This window comes from Brassica oleracea, chromosome C5, assembly GCF_000695525.1.
Source record: "Brassica oleracea var. oleracea cultivar TO1000 chromosome C5, BOL, whole genome shotgun sequence".
Lineage (NCBI taxonomy): Eukaryota > Viridiplantae > Streptophyta > Magnoliopsida > Brassicales > Brassicaceae > Brassica > Brassica oleracea.
Window position 1 is genome coordinate 35,927,438 of NC_027752.1, and position 16,667 is coordinate 35,944,104.

Consider the following 16,667-nt stretch of genomic DNA (forward strand, 5'->3'; position numbering starts at 1 on the left):
TGAAGTTTCATAATCCATAAGATCGTCTTGTTCATGATTGAAATCATGTTCACCATCATGATAAGTCATATGAGCTTCAGGATTCTTCCCTTTCAAACTCTCTTGGTAGAGGTCAATGAGATGTTTGGGAGTCTTACATGTCTTAGCCCAATGATTATCCATACCACATCTATGGCACACAGATTTGGTCTAGTTTTGTGGCTTGAAAGATGTACCACGGCCTCGGCTATGTCCACGGCCTCCATAAGAGCCACAACCATATGAGTTGCCTCGGCCTCGACCAAACGAATTTCGGTCTCGACCACCACGTCCATGCCATTTTCCACGACCACGGTCGTGTTGGCTATCACTCTGGACATGGTTCGACTCTTTCTTAGGTCCTCGACCAAACGAGTTTCGGTCTCGACCACCACGTCCATGCCATTTTCCATGACCACGGTTGTGTTGGCTATCACTCTGGACATGGTTTGACTCTTTCTTAGCCTCTACGGTCGCATGTGCCTCAGGTAATGGGTTTGTTCCAGGAGGTCTCAATTCACTGTTTCCCATCAACAGTTCATTGTTCTGCTCAGCGAGCAAGAGAACTCCAATCATACATAGCCTTTGGTAATAACACCGTTCTCTGGTGATCATATCTCGTTTTCAACTCTGTCCAAAGGTCTAGAGGATTCTCAATAGTCAAATACTGATCTTTGAGACTCTCAATAAGATGATGGCGTATAATTAATATCGCACTGTATCTATCTTTCTCACTTGCATTATTGCCCTCGGTGATACATTCACCGAGTCCCTTGGATTTTAAGATGATTTTAGTATCAAGTGCCCATTGCAAGTAATTATCTCCAGAGAGATTTAGGGCAACAAAATCCAAGTTGTTGATTTTCGACATCTGAAATCATATATCTCAATCTGCCCTAATCATCCTAGCAAGAACGGTTTCTAAGTGATCATGGAAACATGAAACCTCAAACAAATAATCAAGCAATGCATCAAGGGATTAATTTACTATCAACCTAACGATCATATTCAAAATTAATCAGTCAATGCAATTAGGGTTCGATATGAACAAGCCGGTTGGATTCAAGTCTTAAAGCAAGATGATAACTAATCAACTTAAGCGATTTCTATCTTAAGACAACATTCAATTAGTTCATCAATTCAAACAACCAAATTCAAGTATGAGATTAACCAATCCTAGCAATCGGTTATATGTGATCAAATTTAAATTTAAAACATTCAATCACATAAACAATCGAATCAAATTTTGATTTCGAATTAGGGTTTGCATGGTATGCATGCGGCTAGGCTTTAGGGAATTAGGGTTTCGATTTTAATCAAGCAATAAGATTCAATTTAGGTTATTAGGGATTGAATCTATTGCCTTAGGGTTTGGTTCTTAGGTTTTAGTTTTACCTAAACCTCAAGTCGGGTTGAATGGACCTCCAACTAGAGAAGAACGCGAGCTGATCGTTGCGGTCGGGTCGCGAACTGGTTGCTATCAGTCGCGAACTGATTGAAGCTGAGACGGGTCGCGATCGTGCTGGCTATCGAGCTGAGTCGCGGATTGGAGAATGGACTGAGGTCGTGTGCTGAGATCGGGAACGCCTTGAGTATGGGGCTTTAGGTTCTCGATCAGATTAGGGTTCGTCGCCGGGTTTAGGGTTTATCGCCGGTTAAGTTTTAGGGTTTGAGTCTCGGGACTTTAGCTTAGGGTTCTTAGAGTAATCATGCTGATAACGTATTGTGAAACAAGATAATAGAATCTGTATGTTTCTCTATTATTCATAAACATAAGGAGTCCCTTATATATAGGGAATTACACCGTCATAGAATAATGGAAAGACTAAAGAAAGGAAATACAAATATGGAAAGAGTACAAATCATAATCTAATAAGGAAAAAGACAAGATGCTGATTCTCTTTCTCCTCACGGTCGACTCTCTCTCTCTAGCATTGGACCGGTTATGAACCAGATCAGTTATGAACATCCACGGTATAATTTATAACAATCTGTATATTCCTAACTTTCCTTACCTACAAAAAAAACTTTTAGGGAATTTGCAAACTTATCCACTAAGTATATAAATAAATATTGAAAGCTGCATCGAACGAGTCACAACGAATATATCGTCGTCGTAAAACTAAAAGCTATTTGAACTTCGAATCCTCGCTCGATTCTAAAGAAAATTTCCATGGTTCGATTCAGTTTCAGTTCTCATGTCCGAAGACGAACAAGTTCTCTGTTTTTGTAATCGAAAGTTCCGCTCTTTTTCTTCTTTTTTTCCTCGTTAGGGTTCTCTCTGTTCTGCTCGATAAGGCAATTGTGAGTTTCGTATACTCTGTTCTGGGTTTTAGACTTTACTCTGTTACTGAGTCTGATTTGATCATAGATTCATAGAGTATTCTGTTTTTTTTTTCACTGGAGATTTTGTTCTGTTATTGATCTTTGTTTGATAGTGAGTGTGACAGTTAAAAAGTATTCAACTTTGATTCCCAGGAACAGTGTTCTCAAAGATGAACAGGAGTAGCAACTCCGAAGGTGCCAAAGCAGAGCAGATCATATTCGAGTTCTTCGCTAAAACCCTCCACATCATCCTCGAATCAAGGACTCCTTTCATGTCTTCAAGAAACTTCAGTAGTAGCGGCGAGCAGATGATCTGCTCACCTTCCTCATCTTCTTCGTCTTCCTCCAGCGTCAGGCCTCGTGACAAATGGTTCAACTTAGCTCTCAGGGAGTGTCCTGCAGCCTTGGAGAGCTTCGACATCGGCCGCAGAAGCACTTTAGAGCCTTTGGTTGTCGATGTGGTTCTTGTTGCAAGGGCATTTGATCAGATGAATTCTCCAGGTGGGAGAGAGCTTATCAGGAACTTCTCCGGGAAAGAGTATAACTCTGATCAAGATGATTGTGAAACCAAGAACGAGCAGATCATTGAGAGATGGCTTGTGCAGTATGATAATAGGAAGGTTAGGGAAAGGAGGTCAAGTAGTAGTAATAATAATAAGCTGCAAGTGATGTATAAGAAAGCAACTTTGCTTCTGAGATCACTCTTTGTGATGGTTAGGCTTTTACCTGCTTACAAGATCTTCAGAGAACTCAACTCATCTGGACAGATCTTCAAGTTCAAGCTTGTCCCTAAGGTTCCAACCATAGTTGAGCCATTTACTCGTATAGAAGAGGCAGAGATGCAGAAGTTTGCTTTCACGCCGGTTGATACCATCTGCGGTAGGCTTTGCATGTCGGTGTTGTATCGATCTCTCTCAGACGTCAGCTGCAGCCAACAGTCAGCTCCTGTGTCTCCGACGTTTATCACCGATTACGTTGGAAGTCCCTTGGCTGATCCTTTGAAAAGTTTCCCTTCTCTGCCTCTTTCTTATGGTTCGCCGCCGTTGATGTCGTTTCAGAGGCGTCATAGCTGGAGTTTTGATAGGTACAAGGCCTCTCCACCTTCGGTCTCTTGCTCACCGTCGCCTACACGGTCTGATTCACAAGCGTTGGTTACTAATCCTTGTTCTCGTCGCCTTCCTCCTCATCCTTGTCAAGATTTTACTCCTCCTTGTTCTCCTTCAGCACATGCACAAGCCTTCCCAAGAAGCATCACGCGTACTGAAAGTGCTCCAGTTAGGATTCCAGCTCCTACTTTTGAGTCTAAACAGAACGTGGTGGTGCCACCTTCTTCTCATTTAAAGTTGTCGAGACATGCTTCTTTGAAGCCTGTGAGAAACACTGGTCCTGTTGAATCTGGAGCAGCGTTGGAGAAGGTAAACTTAACTCCACATGTCTTACATTTTCTCTTTTTTTTTTTTTGTTTCATCATGTGATTGAACGAGTAAGATCCTATTGTATTTTTTCTCTTTTAGATGCATATCTATGGGAGGGAAGACTTTAGGAGGAACTCTGGGGTGAAGCTATCATCCAACAGCTCACCGAGGATATCATTTTCTAGAAGTTCAAGTAGATCATACCAAGATGGTTTTGATGATACTGATTTTCCTTGTCCATTTGATGTTGAGTATGACGAAATTACAGATTCTAGTAGTAGCAGGTATGAGTCTTTATCTAACAACTGAAGCACACAGTCGCTCTGTTCCTTTGGATCTCATTGTAGCTACTAGCTTCGAAAGTAGTAATTTTTGCTAAGCCTGGCTTCATTTATCCGTTCGACTTAAGAAGCTGTTCCATGTACTTCTCTGATTTGAGATTTTGAAGTTATTAGCCATTAGACCCAAATAATTAACTATAATACTTCTCTATCCACGTAGCTAGCGTTCATCAGTTATTGGCGTATTCTTTGACATTATAGATGGAATACAGTCTATAGTAGAGAAACCAGAGAAACCGTTTAGGCTAAGCTAATATCATGTTTCATCATCTATCTGGTTTATCATTAACTCCCCAACAGATTGGTCTTTTGTTTAATATAATCACTGGGAATGGTTCTCCTCTCTGATTCACTTCTTGACTGTTATTTTTGGAACTGCGATTATATGTTTCTCCGATAGAAAACCTGATCTTGCGCTTAATTGTTGCCTTATTTCAGACCAGGCTCCTTTGAACAGAGAGGAGATGCACATGAACCACCACCACTCGAGTCGAGCGGTTCATACCCAAAAAAGTCACAAGATGCAGCAGTCGGTGCTCTAGTGAATATGCTGAAGAAAGCTCCACCTCTCAGACAAGACGTCTCTGAATCTTCCATACCTGAACTTTGTTGGAAGAACAACAAGAACAAACCTGGAGGGGGTCAGGAGATAGCAACGGCGTCAATGACAGCGTCAGGGATAGCTCTGGCGGCAAAGACAACAGCTGATGCCTTGGAAGAGCTGAGGTCTTACAAAGAAATGAAGAATGTGTTACTTAGCGAATCCACAAAGGACTCCTCACCCTTTGCTGTTTCAGAATCTTGATCCCTTTCTTGGTATATTGGTCTTTGGTTTGGTTCTGGTTTTGATTTTACATAATGTGCCTATATATACTATAAGCTCTTGAACCGTATCATGTAAATAAAAACTTAGTGAAATTGCATCCATAATTAACTCAATACCCTAAATCTCACACCATGGTATTTTTGTTCATAGACACACAACTTGTCAACATCATGTATACCTAATTTCTTTGTGGTTTTTTACCTAATTGACTCAAAACTCTTATACCGGAAAAAAAAAACAAATGTTAAATGAACTGTGAACCGTTTTATCCCATGTATATAAATAAGTACTATCTACCCTAACTAGTGAGTGTGTGTGTGTGTAATCAAATGATTTAATTACACGGGGTAAATTACCTAGAACTGTAGAGTGAATACGGTGCCGTTTTAAGACCCGTCGGTTGAATCTGGGAAGACTAAAACCCTAACCGGAAAGACGGTCGAGATCTAAATATTATCTGTATTCACTCTCTCGTCGGTCGGGAGGAAGAAGAAGAAGGAGATCTAGAAAATGCCGCTGTACGACTGTATGCTTCTGTTCAAGCCAATAATCAGGAAGGAAGGTCTGATCGATCTGGTTGCTCGCATCGGGAAACATGTTTACAGCAAAAATGGAGTTCTCACGGAGGTCAAATCCTTCGGCAAGGTCGAATTGGGTTACGGTATCAAAAAGCTCGACGGTAGACACTATCAGGTAAAAAAGAAGAAGCAGTGTTTCAATTCCTCTTCAGTTTTCTTGTTGAATCGATGGTTATATAGAGTTTCAATTCAGTGCTTGCGCATTAGGGTTTAGATTGGCATTTCGGAATATGATACTTATTTCGCCTCCTCGTAGCTTTAAGTTGAATTCTTGAAGCAACCTCTTCAGATTGTGAACATCTTAATTCACAGACACAAGTCGCAACAGATTCTTGTTTGAACTTTATACTTTTGTCTAGATGATTCAACATAGGATTATACTTTTGATCTTTGGTATTTTATTATTAGTTTTGATGCATTTAGCGAGCGAAAGATAACTTTAAATCTGAGCCATACTTGTACGTTAAACATTTACCAATCTCCTATTTCTCTTTAATGTAATATTCTGTTAGCTTCTTCTCTAGCTAATTCTTGCATATTCACGGGTTGGAACTTTGAGTGTGTGATATGTAATAACGTTAGTATGCATGGTGGGTGGTGAATGGCGCAGGGGCAATTGATGCAGATAACAATGATGGCAACTCCAAACATTAACAAGGAGCTTCACTACCTCAACAAGGACGACAAACTCCTCCGCTGGCTCCTTGTTAAACACCGTGATATCAAGATTGGTTCATCCGAAATGGAAGATCGTCAGGACGACTCTAACAGAGTGACTAATAGGAGCTTGTATGATGAGTCTTCTACGGACGAAGACGACGATATCTTAGGCTTATCTCGATGAGGATAAGAAAGAAATCGTTTTACATTTTTCTCTTATGGTTTGTTGACTTGGTTTTGTTTTGCTCCTCAGACAAAGAAATAAGATATTCATGTAATGGTTTTAGGCAGAAGAAAATAAAGGAAAAACTGAGACGGTGGTCCTTCGTGAAACAAACACTTCTAGTGTTCTTTGTGTCATTTTTAATTTGAAGTTATACTGAATATGTTACTAACCGCAACCCCATGTTCGTTTGGGATGTATATGTTGGAGATCTTGACATTTACCATGCTGCCAATGCAGACACTCTGCTCAGATATACATGAAGGTTTATAAGACCCTGTTTCACTCTCTAGGGTTCAGGACCCAGATTTAAAGTAGTTTATTCAGAAATGGCTATCAGCAAGAGAGCTTCTATTGAACCCCTTTCTTCACCTAAAAGTATTAACGATGAACAACCCTATGCCACATTGTATTTGTTATGCCCAAAGAAGGTGCGATCGGAGGACGTTGCCTTGCGTCCGAAGGCCCACCTACAACAACACATAGTGGCCATTGTCTATACACCTCAACGAAAGGCAATAACCTGCCGAATGTTAGTTTGGGATCCATGTGTAATAAGGTTGAGGGAATTTCTCTGTCCTAAAGGTGTAAGAAACTATGTATTGCATGTTGATCAAAAAAAAAAAAAAAACTGTGTATTGCAAATTCTCCGTGTAGTAGACGAGAAAGGTGAAAATTTTGGTTCAGCTCCAGTAACATATCTAGTAGTTTCATTCTTCGAGACAAAGGAGCATAACGTTTTAATTATTACCAACAGAACACCATGTATATCTAAAGTTTTAACCAATAGAACATGATGTTTATCTAAAGTTTTTCTTGGTGTATGTTTCAGCTATGCCAATATAGTTAAACAACAATGGTTTAAGTTCAAGTAAACTTGGGTTGAACATTATGAATTAGTGCAAGCGTTTAGAGAAAAATTAACCTAAAATAACTTTTTCATTCATGCAAAATGGATCCGAGAGAGACGAAAGTGTAATTAAGCATAAGGAGTTTAGAAACCAAACATGATGTCTTTCAAGAACACATTCCATAAAGCAGACAAAACATGGCAAACTCATAACAAATCGACCCAAATCAACAATCACTGGTCTCCCGGAAGCGACTTGATGATGTCGGAATCACCTGGATCAACGATGCTGAGGCATGAAACACGGAAGTATTTTCCACAAGCAGTTCCCAAATCGACATTGTTGCCATTGTAGTGATGAACACCAACTTTAGCAAGCATAGCGTAGTACTCAATCTCTGATCTCCTCAACGGAGGGCAGTTGCTAGAGATGAGAATCAACTTACCTAACACAACAAATCGAAACAAACCCTCTTTAAAAATCATTCAACAGAGCTATGACGTAACCTCAACGAAGAGGATAGAAAGTTTTGTTTGTGTTTTACCTTTGGAGCTGCGAAGGGACTTGAGAACGGATTTGTAGCCAAGAGTGTACTTTCCACTCTTCATCACAAGAGCTAGTCTACTGTTGATTCCCTCATGGGACTTCTTCGTCTTCTTCGCCGCAACCATCTTCTCAACGCCGTGAAGTGTCGCTGATCGCCGGGACTTTACAGGAAGAGAGGCCTTTCGGGGTGAGCGGCGCAAAATGATAAGTTAAATAGAGAGACGATGGAACCCTAAGGTTTTCTTTAATTTATTTAGGTCAAGATACAGGCTTACGGCCCAACATAATCCCAGCCCACGGCCCAATGGCTCAGGCCTTTAGGGTAACTTTTACCTTTTGGCGGGAGTTTTTGGGATTTGATGGCACCAAAAATTTTAGCGAAAATGATCAAATCAATAATTCGAGAAATCTGAAATTCGAAGGATAAAAAAAAAACCTTTCGTCGGAGAAAGTAGAGAGGATTACTCATCGAATCGTTCATGGGCCGATTAGATTTAGCGGCGGCGAAGAGAGCTTACAGGACAGCGACGGAAGTAGGTAACCGGAGCGAAGAGGCGAGATGGGCCAATAACGTCGGCGATATCCTCAAAAACGAAGGAGAGTACGTGGAGGCTCTCAAGTGGTTTCGAATCGATTACGATATCTCCGTCAAGTATTTGCCCGGGAAGGATCTGCTGCCTACGTGTCAGTCTCTCGGCGAGATCTATCTCCGTCTCCAGGACTTCGAAGAAGCCTTGATCTATCAGGTAACACGCCTCTGATTTAAAAAAAATAATAATAATAACCGACTTATCGAAGAAGCTTTGACCGAGTTTGACTTTTCTAACTGTTTTTTTTTTTGTGTGTGGTTGTTGCAGAAGAAGCATTTGCAGCTAGCTGAAGAGAACAACGACACCGTGGAGAAGCAACGAGCTTGTACTCAGCTCGGCCGTACCTACCATGAGATATTCTTGAAATCTGAGGACGATTGCGACGCGATTCAGAGTGCTAAGAAGTACTTCAAGAAAGCCATGGAGCTTGCACAGGCTCTCAAGGAGAAACCGCCTCCTGGAGAATCTGGAAGCTTTCTTGAGGAGTATATCAACGCGCATAACAACATCGGTATGCTTGACCTTGATCTTGATAATCCCGATGCTGCTTGTAAGATTCTCATGAAAGGACTGAGGATTTGCGATGAAGAGGAGGTTAAGGAGTATGATGCTATGCGTAGTAGGCTTCATCATAACCTTGGGAACGTTTATCTGGAGCTGAGGAGTTGGAAAGAGGCTAAAGAGCATATCAAGATGGATATCAAGATCTGCCATCAGATAAGTCACTGCCAAGGAGAAGCTAAGGGGTATATCAATCTTGCTGAGTTGCACAACAGGACGCAAAACTACGGGGATGCGCTTATGTGTTATGGTAAAGCTTCTACTCTAGCGAAATCTATGCAAGACGAGAGTGCGTTGGTTGAACAGATAGAGCAGAATATCAAGATTGTGAAGAAAGCCGTTAAAGTTATGGAAGAGATGAGGGAAGAAGAGCGTAGGCTTAGGAAGTTGTCTGCTGAAATGGCTGATGCCAAAGGCACTTCGGAGGAACGGAAGTCTATGCTTCTAGTGCATGCGTGTCTTGAACGTCTCATTGAAAAATCCAGCATGGTATTTGCATGGGATAAGGTTAGTTTATTTCTTAAGCACTTTCTTGTTTTTAAGAACAATTAATACCATGTCTGCATGTGTTTGAAATGTTTCCAAAAGTTAGTGTTGATCATCTTAGGGAGCTTCAATCATAAATAAGAGTTGTTAGATCTTTAGATATCATAGGGTACTATGGAGTAAGACAGTTATGTTCATTTCTTAGAAAAATTCGGGTTTTGTTGAATTCTGTTGATGACATTGTCTTGTCAGATCAGTCAAAAAGACTATTATCCAAGAATTGCTTGATTTTTCTTCTCTCCAGAAAACATATCTTTTAGAAAGTTAGTCCTCGGATTTAAATTTTTATTTCATTACTTTTAAACGAAGTCAATATGTTAGACCAAAGTGGCAAAACTATACTTGTTCTGTACCAAACGGATATTGAGCTATCAATGATCCAAGTCTATAACCACTGTTCTAATGACTTGTAATATAGTTTAAGTTGGAAGCTGACATTTAATTTTTCTTCCAACTAAGGGTTTCACTTTCTTCTTTGAATGTCGTAGCATCTTGAATATTCAAAAAGGAAGAAGAAAATATCAGCTGAACTCTGTGACAAGGAAAAGCTGAGTGATGCCTACTTGGTTGTTGGAGAGTCCTATCAAAAGCTTAGAAAATTCAGAAAATCCCTGAAGTGGGTCGCAAGAAGTTATGAGGGATACAAAGCAATTAGTAATTTCGAGGTGAGATTTTGTTTGCTTGTTACGGTTAGTTATTAAAATTTATATTTCATTTTTAAATCTAAATCACAACAATATAATTCACTGATGAGGCCTCTCACATGGTTTGGGTAAAAGGAACACTGATAATACTATTTTTGGATTTTTCAATATCGTAGCTTTTCGTCTTTATTGACTCTAATGCTCACTTATGTTGGCATCTTTTAGGGACAAGCATTGGCGAAAATTAATATAGGTGATGGTTTGGACTGTATTGGTGAATGGACACAAGCACTCAAAGAATTTGAAAAGGGATACAGGTAGGTCCATTATCAAATTGTGCATTTGAGCTACTGAGTATCCTATTATTTGTGATTTTATCCAAATACATGGATCTACTTATTAATCTCTTTTAGAAAATTGACAATTCTATTGCATAGCATTACCCTGTGATGAAGGAAGGTTTAATAGCTTAGCAAACACGAATCTATTATAATTCAAATACGTCCAAGAATTACTGCACTAGAGCTTATGAATAAGTGTTTTGAGTCAGTAGTTTTCATTATCACTGTCGAAATCCACGCATGCATACCTCGCTCATGCTAATGAGTCAGTGATGGTCGTTTTGGATCTAATTTCATCTGATCCTGCAGAATTGCTTTGAAAGCCAATCTTCCTTCAGTTCAGCTTTCTGCACTGGAACATATGCATTATAGCCATATGATCAGATTTGGGAATGCTAAAGAAGCCAGGTAATCTTTATCTGGAGTCATATAAATCTGAAGTTGGATAGAAATATAAATCTGCTGCAAGGTTTGCAGGGCTGCAACTAGGCTTGTGGTTTTGAATTTACAGTTTCTCATATACATATTTTACTGTTTAGGGAGTTGAAGGAAAAAATACAAAATCTGGAGTCAGAACATGGTGAGAGAGCAGAATGTGGTACAGAAGATGAATGCTCTGAAACCGACTCAGAAGGGCATGGGTACATATCAAATGATAGGCCAAATGCATGTAGTTCGCCAGATCTCCAAACATCAAATTCACCTGAATCAGAACCGTTAGCAGATTTTAATGAAGCAAGTGATGACGTGCCACTAAGTTCATTTCTCCCGCCTGGTAGACGTCTTTCCAAAAGGAAACAGTTTTCAGGAAAACAAGATGCTGAGACTGATCAGGCCAAGAACGATTGCTCTGCACCAGCAGACTCTCAGCAGACAGTCTCTGGTCGGAAGCGTATTCGTGTAATCCTCTCTGACGATGAAAGTGAAACCGAATATGAGTTGGGATGCCCCAGACGCAGTTTTCACAAAGTTACAAGTCAGCGTAAGGAAGTCTCTGATGAAAGTATGTATTTTGATGGCGCTGTTAATTGTACGGATAATCCTGCTATTCAAGACCATGTAGAAGAAGGTTCTTGCTCGTTTACGTCTCTCCGTCCCACTAAAGCTGCTCCAGATGCCAACAATTGCAGACCTCTGACCAATACTAAAGCTGTTGAACCAACTGGTTGCGGTATAAAAGGATCTCAATGTGAAGCTGGCGAATCCAACAGCACGCAATGCAAACATGGATCTGCTCTCGTGAACTTCCACACTTATTCCAAGACAGATGATGTGAGATTTTTTTTACCTTGCTTTTGGTTATCATTAACTAATCTTGATTGGATTGTTTTTTTTTTCTAACCTATGCTTCCTCTTTCCTTCTCCCTAATAACTATATTTTACCTGTTGCAGCAAAAAATTGAAATTGAAATTGAAAATGTACACATGGCTTTAGACTCGTGTTCTGGCAATGATGAGTCTGTGAAGGTGGAACTTACTTGCTTGTACTATTTACAGCTTCCTGATGACGAGAAATCTAAAGGTATGTGAACTTATTGATTCACAGCTAACGTATGGAACTCGTCTCATGCTTTATAGTTTATGTTTTACAGCACTTTAACTTCACTGCTCCTAAAGCTGTTTAAATCTTTGAACGTTCAATATGTTTTTCATTAGGTCTGTTGCCTATCATTCATCATTTGGAGTATGGTGGTAGAGTTTTGAAACCATCGGATTTATATGAGGTTCTCTCGGGCTCTTCTGAAAACGTTGTTATTGAAGCTTCCGTTAGTGGTAAGTATTTTCTTGGTACACATGGGATCTACATGTGATATTTGGAATGTGATTGTCAAGCTGATCTTACTAGTTATATTTTTCATCTCAAATTGTTCTTTAAGTTTTTACATGAGTGTGGCTGAACCGCTCTATTGGTTTATATGATCGTTGGTTCTCCCCTCTTATTTATACAAGACGGCTGAATCAGCTATGCAATTAATTTGTTGCAGGCTGGGTTCACAAGCGTCTGATGAAACTATACATGGACTGTTGCCAAAATTTGTCAGAGAAACCCAGTATAAAATTGCTTAAGAAATTATATATTTCGGAGGTGAGAAATTACTGCAAGTTTGCCAGAAATTGATGAAATAGTTTAATTCTTTATTTTCTTTTCGACCTCTTAAAAGCAAGCTAGTTACAGGTATCACTTTATCTAGTGTATAATCTGTATGGTTATCTCATTGTATGTTTATCAGGTAGAGGATGATATCAGTGTGTCAGAATGTGAACTGCAAGATGTATCAGCTGCTCCTTTATTGCGTGCCCTCGATGTGCATAACACAGTTGCAATGTTGGATCTCTCCCACAATATGCTAGGTGAAAGTTGCCTCTAACGTCTTACCTTACACATTTATTGTACAGTGTTAAACTTCTAGTTTGCGAACGGAAGTAAGTTGGTTTAACTGATAAGGAACTACTAGGAAATTTAATGGTACTTATTTTTCATCATCTTATTGGTTGCTAGGGAATGGAACAATGGAGAAACTGAAACAACTTTTTGCCTCATCAAACCAGATGTATGGTGCTTTAACTTTGGATTTGCACTGCAATCGATTTGGTCCAACTGCTTTGTTTCAGGTAACCGAATAGGCTCAAAAACTAGAAAGTTTCACATATTCGTGTTTTTTCTTATTGTTAAATATAATCCACTTTACCAGATCTGCGAATGCCCTGTTCTGTTCACTCGGCTGGAAGTCCTCAATGTGTCCAGTAATCGACTTACTGATGCTTGTGGATCATACCTCTCAACCATCTTGAAAAACTGTCGGGGTATAGTTTCTTAAAAGATTGCCTGTCATCTATAGTATCTAATTGTTCAGTTAGCATCTTTTGTTTCTTGGTTTTACTGGTGACTAATAAACCTGCTAGATATATGAGATCCCTCCTAATCTTAGACTAATATTTTCGACTCTTATCTTCCACCATTCACGCATTTATGCTAAAGTGTCCCCATTTGTTGTTTAGCACTTTACAGCTTGAATGTGGAAAAGTGTTCACTCACATCTAGAACAATCCAAAAGATTGCTGATGCTTTGGATCCGGAGTCGGGACTTTCACAACTCTATATAGGTAGACTTTCAATTTTGTCGTTTACATTCATTTTATTTCTCTCGTTTCAGCTAAGCTAAAGATAGTATATCCCTACTTGTATGGCAGGTTATAATAATCCTATTTCAGGGGGTGCCATTCAAAACCTCTTGGCTAAAATAGCTACTCTAAGCAGGTTGAGATAAAAAAAATAGAGCTGTATTTTTGTTAACTTTTCAAGTTACGTAAATCGATCTGACACTATCATATGTTAAAACAATGCAGCTTTACAGAACTGAGCATGAATGGCATAAAGCTGAGCAGCCAAGTTGTTAGTAGCCTCTCCGCACTTGTTAAGACTCCATCTTTATCAAAACTTTTGGTTGGCAGCAGTGGCATTGGAACGGTAATGAATTTTCTTATATTGTGGTTAAATGCATTCGTTTTCATCTGACAATGCTATCCAAATTATTCTAGGACGGAGCTATCAAAATCACTGAAGCTCTATGCTATCAAAAGGAAGAAACTGTTAAGCTCGACCTTTCATCTTGTGGACTAGCGTCTCCTTTCTTTCTTAAGCTCATCCAAGATGTTACTCTAACTTCTAGCATTCTTGAGCTCAATGTTGGAGGAAATCTAATCACTGAAGAGGTATGTTTTCTATGACCTCAACACCCTGAAGCTCTTATCTCTAAACTATTTTGAGGCTGATATGGAAAGAATTTTGCAATCAGTTGAACTCGTGATTTTGTTGTCATTTCAATGTAAAATTATGTGTTCTTAGATCATGACTGACCCTCTGAAACAATATACAAAACAGGGAGTTAGTGCACTGGGGATGCTGCTTGCGAACCCTTGTTCTAACATAAAAGTTCTGATTTTAAACAAGTGTCATCTGAAGCTCTCTGAAATTCTATGCATAATTCAAGCACTTTCAGGTCTGAAATATTATTTACCCTGCATCTCTTGTTGTAGCTACGATTATACCAAAAATCTTCTCATTTGCAAACTATCAACTAAACATTTTGCAGATAATAAGAATCTCGAAGAGCTTAATATCTCTGAGAATGCTAAAATGGATGAGACTCTGTTTGGCGAGCCTGTGAGTGGAAGCTCAGAAATGGAACAGAAAGAACATGGTACATGTGAATCCATCACCGTAATGGACAAAACTCACAGTGAACATTGTTGGCAGAACCAAGACAAAGAACAAGAGTTATGTGAAGCCAATATGGAGTGTGGTGATGGTCTTGAAGTTGCAGACAGCGAAGATGAGCAAATAGAGGAACAAACTGCAACGTCGAGTAGTCTTAGTTTACCACGCAAGAACCATATTATCAAAGAGCTTTCGACCGCGCTTGCAGTGGCTAACCAATTGCAGATTCTAGATCTAAGCCACAATGGGTTGTCAGTTGAAGCCTTGGAAACATTATACATGGCATGGTCATCATCAGGATCGCGAGCTGGCATAGCCCAAAGACATGTGAAAGATGAGATTGTCCATTTTTGCGTTGAAGGAAAGATGTGTTGTGGAGTCAATCCATGCTGCAGAAAGGATTAAACATATTCCTTTCTCTGCTTATACAAAGCCTCCCACTGTTCTTGTGGTGCAAAAGCTTTGTTAGAGTTAAAGATCTAAATTATCACCTTGTTTTAATTTTTGATAAATATTGTAAAATTAAGAAAAATGTGGTGAATATTAAAAGTGATATGATAATGAAAATTTGAGAAGGTACATTTACATACGTGTATTTGTAATTTTGAAATCGATTGCGGAATTTTCGGATATAAATCAAATTATTCATACTATTTAGCGTGTGATACCATTATTCCCATCATATCTTATGAATCATGCGGTGTTCGCCATTTACTCTTCCAGTTAAACTAGTTCTCATTTTGCATAATTGTTTTGAGTTTATAATTAAATACTAGATTCTTTATCCAAGATATAAACCTTTGAGAAGACATATTTTTATTCTTTTTATAGCTCATTGGTTGAACGAGTAAGAGGTAATGAAGTTGTTGTATTTTCCATTTTTATCAAATTAAACTTTACGAAATGCAATTATCAACGGCTTTGATATATGATTAGAAATCAATGAAAGGATTAACAAGGTGAAAAGTAATTAAAGATGTTTTTTACAACAATTAAAGATGTTAAATCACGCATTGAAGAAACGAAAGTTGCATCATCCCATCTCGCAAGCTTTAATTACATATACAAAAGAAAACAAAGGAGTAAAAAGTAACAAAACCCCATCCTAACCAGTACAGTATTTCACTTATACTCTAAAGAAGTTACACGCAACCCCCAAAAAATAACCAAGAGATCAAGAAACAATTAAAAAGAGGTCAAACATCTGAACAGTGTACATGTCAAATCAAACATCAGAGACGATGAATGGTTTTCTACTCTTGTTTTGTGTAAGTTCATGCATTACAATACATTATATCAAGTACCCTAGAGAGAGAGAGAGAGGGAGAGAGAGAGAGAGTGAGTAAGCATGATCATGGAGACAACAAGGCTTGTAAACCAATGCCGTTGTGTTTTCGTGAAGGACCAGAAGCTGGAACAGGTAAGTGTCTTGGCAAGGTCCCAAAGAAATGGTCTCTCCTCATAGTGTTTTTGTTGTGATCATCATTAGGGATTATGTAGAAAACGCTTGATGGTGACAAGGCTCTCGAGGCGTCGCAGTGGAGAATGAAGAAGAAGCAGAAGAACAGAAGAAGAAGAGCTTGTGGGTTTATTGATAACCTTTTCATCCAATAATGTTGATGTTTAGTAACCATTTCAGTGATTCAAATCGAATAAGAGAACGAGATCACTATGGTTATTTTTGTTTGTTTCAGTTTTGGAGAAATGGGGTTTGGTTGAGGAGTTTTGATGGGAGAAAGAGAGCAACCCCTTTTGAATAGGTCTCTCTTTGGCTGGAAGCCTGGAACAATAATAATGGCCAATAAAACTAAATAAAGGTAAGGGAAACTGAACATTCATTATTGCATTTTATATTTGAATCACTGAACGAACTATCACTTGTGTGAATTTTATTATATATTAATTATTAAATGTTTCTTTTCTGCGTGGAAAATGTATCCATTTTATACCAAAATCGGGAGTATATTATGAAAAATCATGAAT

At 39.0% G+C, this 16,667-nt stretch overlaps 4 protein-coding genes across 8 annotated transcripts; 3 read left to right on the forward strand and 1 right to left on the reverse strand.

Annotated features, from left to right (window-relative positions):
• Window positions 1-2,124: 2,124 nt before the first annotated feature.
• On the forward strand, window positions 2,125-5,038 carry LOC106343899 (autophagy-related protein 13). 5 transcript variants are annotated; one of them, XM_013783257.1, is made up of 4 exons: window positions 2,125-2,322; window positions 2,477-3,758; window positions 3,858-4,042; window positions 4,538-5,038. In XM_013783257.1, exons 2-4 carry the CDS (start codon window positions 2,514-2,516, stop codon window positions 4,902-4,904), a joined length of 1,797 nt encoding a protein of 598 aa, XP_013638711.1. In that variant the 5' UTR covers window positions 2,125-2,322; window positions 2,477-2,513; the 3' UTR covers window positions 4,905-5,038. The 5 variants fall into 5 exon arrangements, with proteins under 5 accessions (XP_013638711.1, XP_013638708.1, XP_013638710.1 ...); XM_013783254.1 differs by having other exon boundaries at window positions 2,497-3,758; XM_013783256.1 differs by having other exon boundaries at window positions 2,503-3,758.
• Window positions 5,039-5,236: 198 nt separating this feature from the next.
• Window positions 5,237-6,540, forward strand: LOC106293154. The gene is made up of 2 exons (XM_013728828.1): window positions 5,237-5,618; window positions 6,114-6,540. Exons 1-2 carry the CDS (start codon window positions 5,436-5,438, stop codon window positions 6,345-6,347), a joined length of 417 nt encoding a protein of 138 aa, XP_013584282.1. The 5' UTR covers window positions 5,237-5,435; the 3' UTR covers window positions 6,348-6,540.
• Window positions 6,541-7,341: 801 nt separating this feature from the next.
• Window positions 7,342-8,004, reverse strand: LOC106292965 (putative 60S ribosomal protein L30-1). Its single transcript, XM_013728639.1, has 2 exons — window positions 7,782-8,004; window positions 7,342-7,682 (listed from the first exon to the last, which is right to left on the reverse strand). Exons 1-2 carry the CDS (start codon window positions 7,906-7,908, stop codon window positions 7,471-7,473), a joined length of 339 nt encoding a protein of 112 aa, XP_013584093.1. The 5' UTR covers window positions 7,909-8,004; the 3' UTR covers window positions 7,342-7,470.
• Window positions 8,005-8,150: 146 nt separating this feature from the next.
• Window positions 8,151-15,256, forward strand: LOC106343341 (protein TONSOKU). Its single transcript, XM_013782522.1, has 18 exons — window positions 8,151-8,529; window positions 8,641-9,441; window positions 9,969-10,145; window positions 10,350-10,441; window positions 10,775-10,873; window positions 11,005-11,737; window positions 11,858-11,987; window positions 12,122-12,238; window positions 12,451-12,551; window positions 12,697-12,817; window positions 12,966-13,078; window positions 13,159-13,270; window positions 13,466-13,570; window positions 13,658-13,724; window positions 13,814-13,934; window positions 14,006-14,179; window positions 14,349-14,466; window positions 14,560-15,256. Exons 1-18 carry the CDS (start codon window positions 8,263-8,265, stop codon window positions 15,087-15,089), a joined length of 3,978 nt encoding a protein of 1,325 aa, XP_013637976.1. The 5' UTR covers window positions 8,151-8,262; the 3' UTR covers window positions 15,090-15,256.
• Window positions 15,257-16,667: the final 1,411 nt, after the last annotated feature.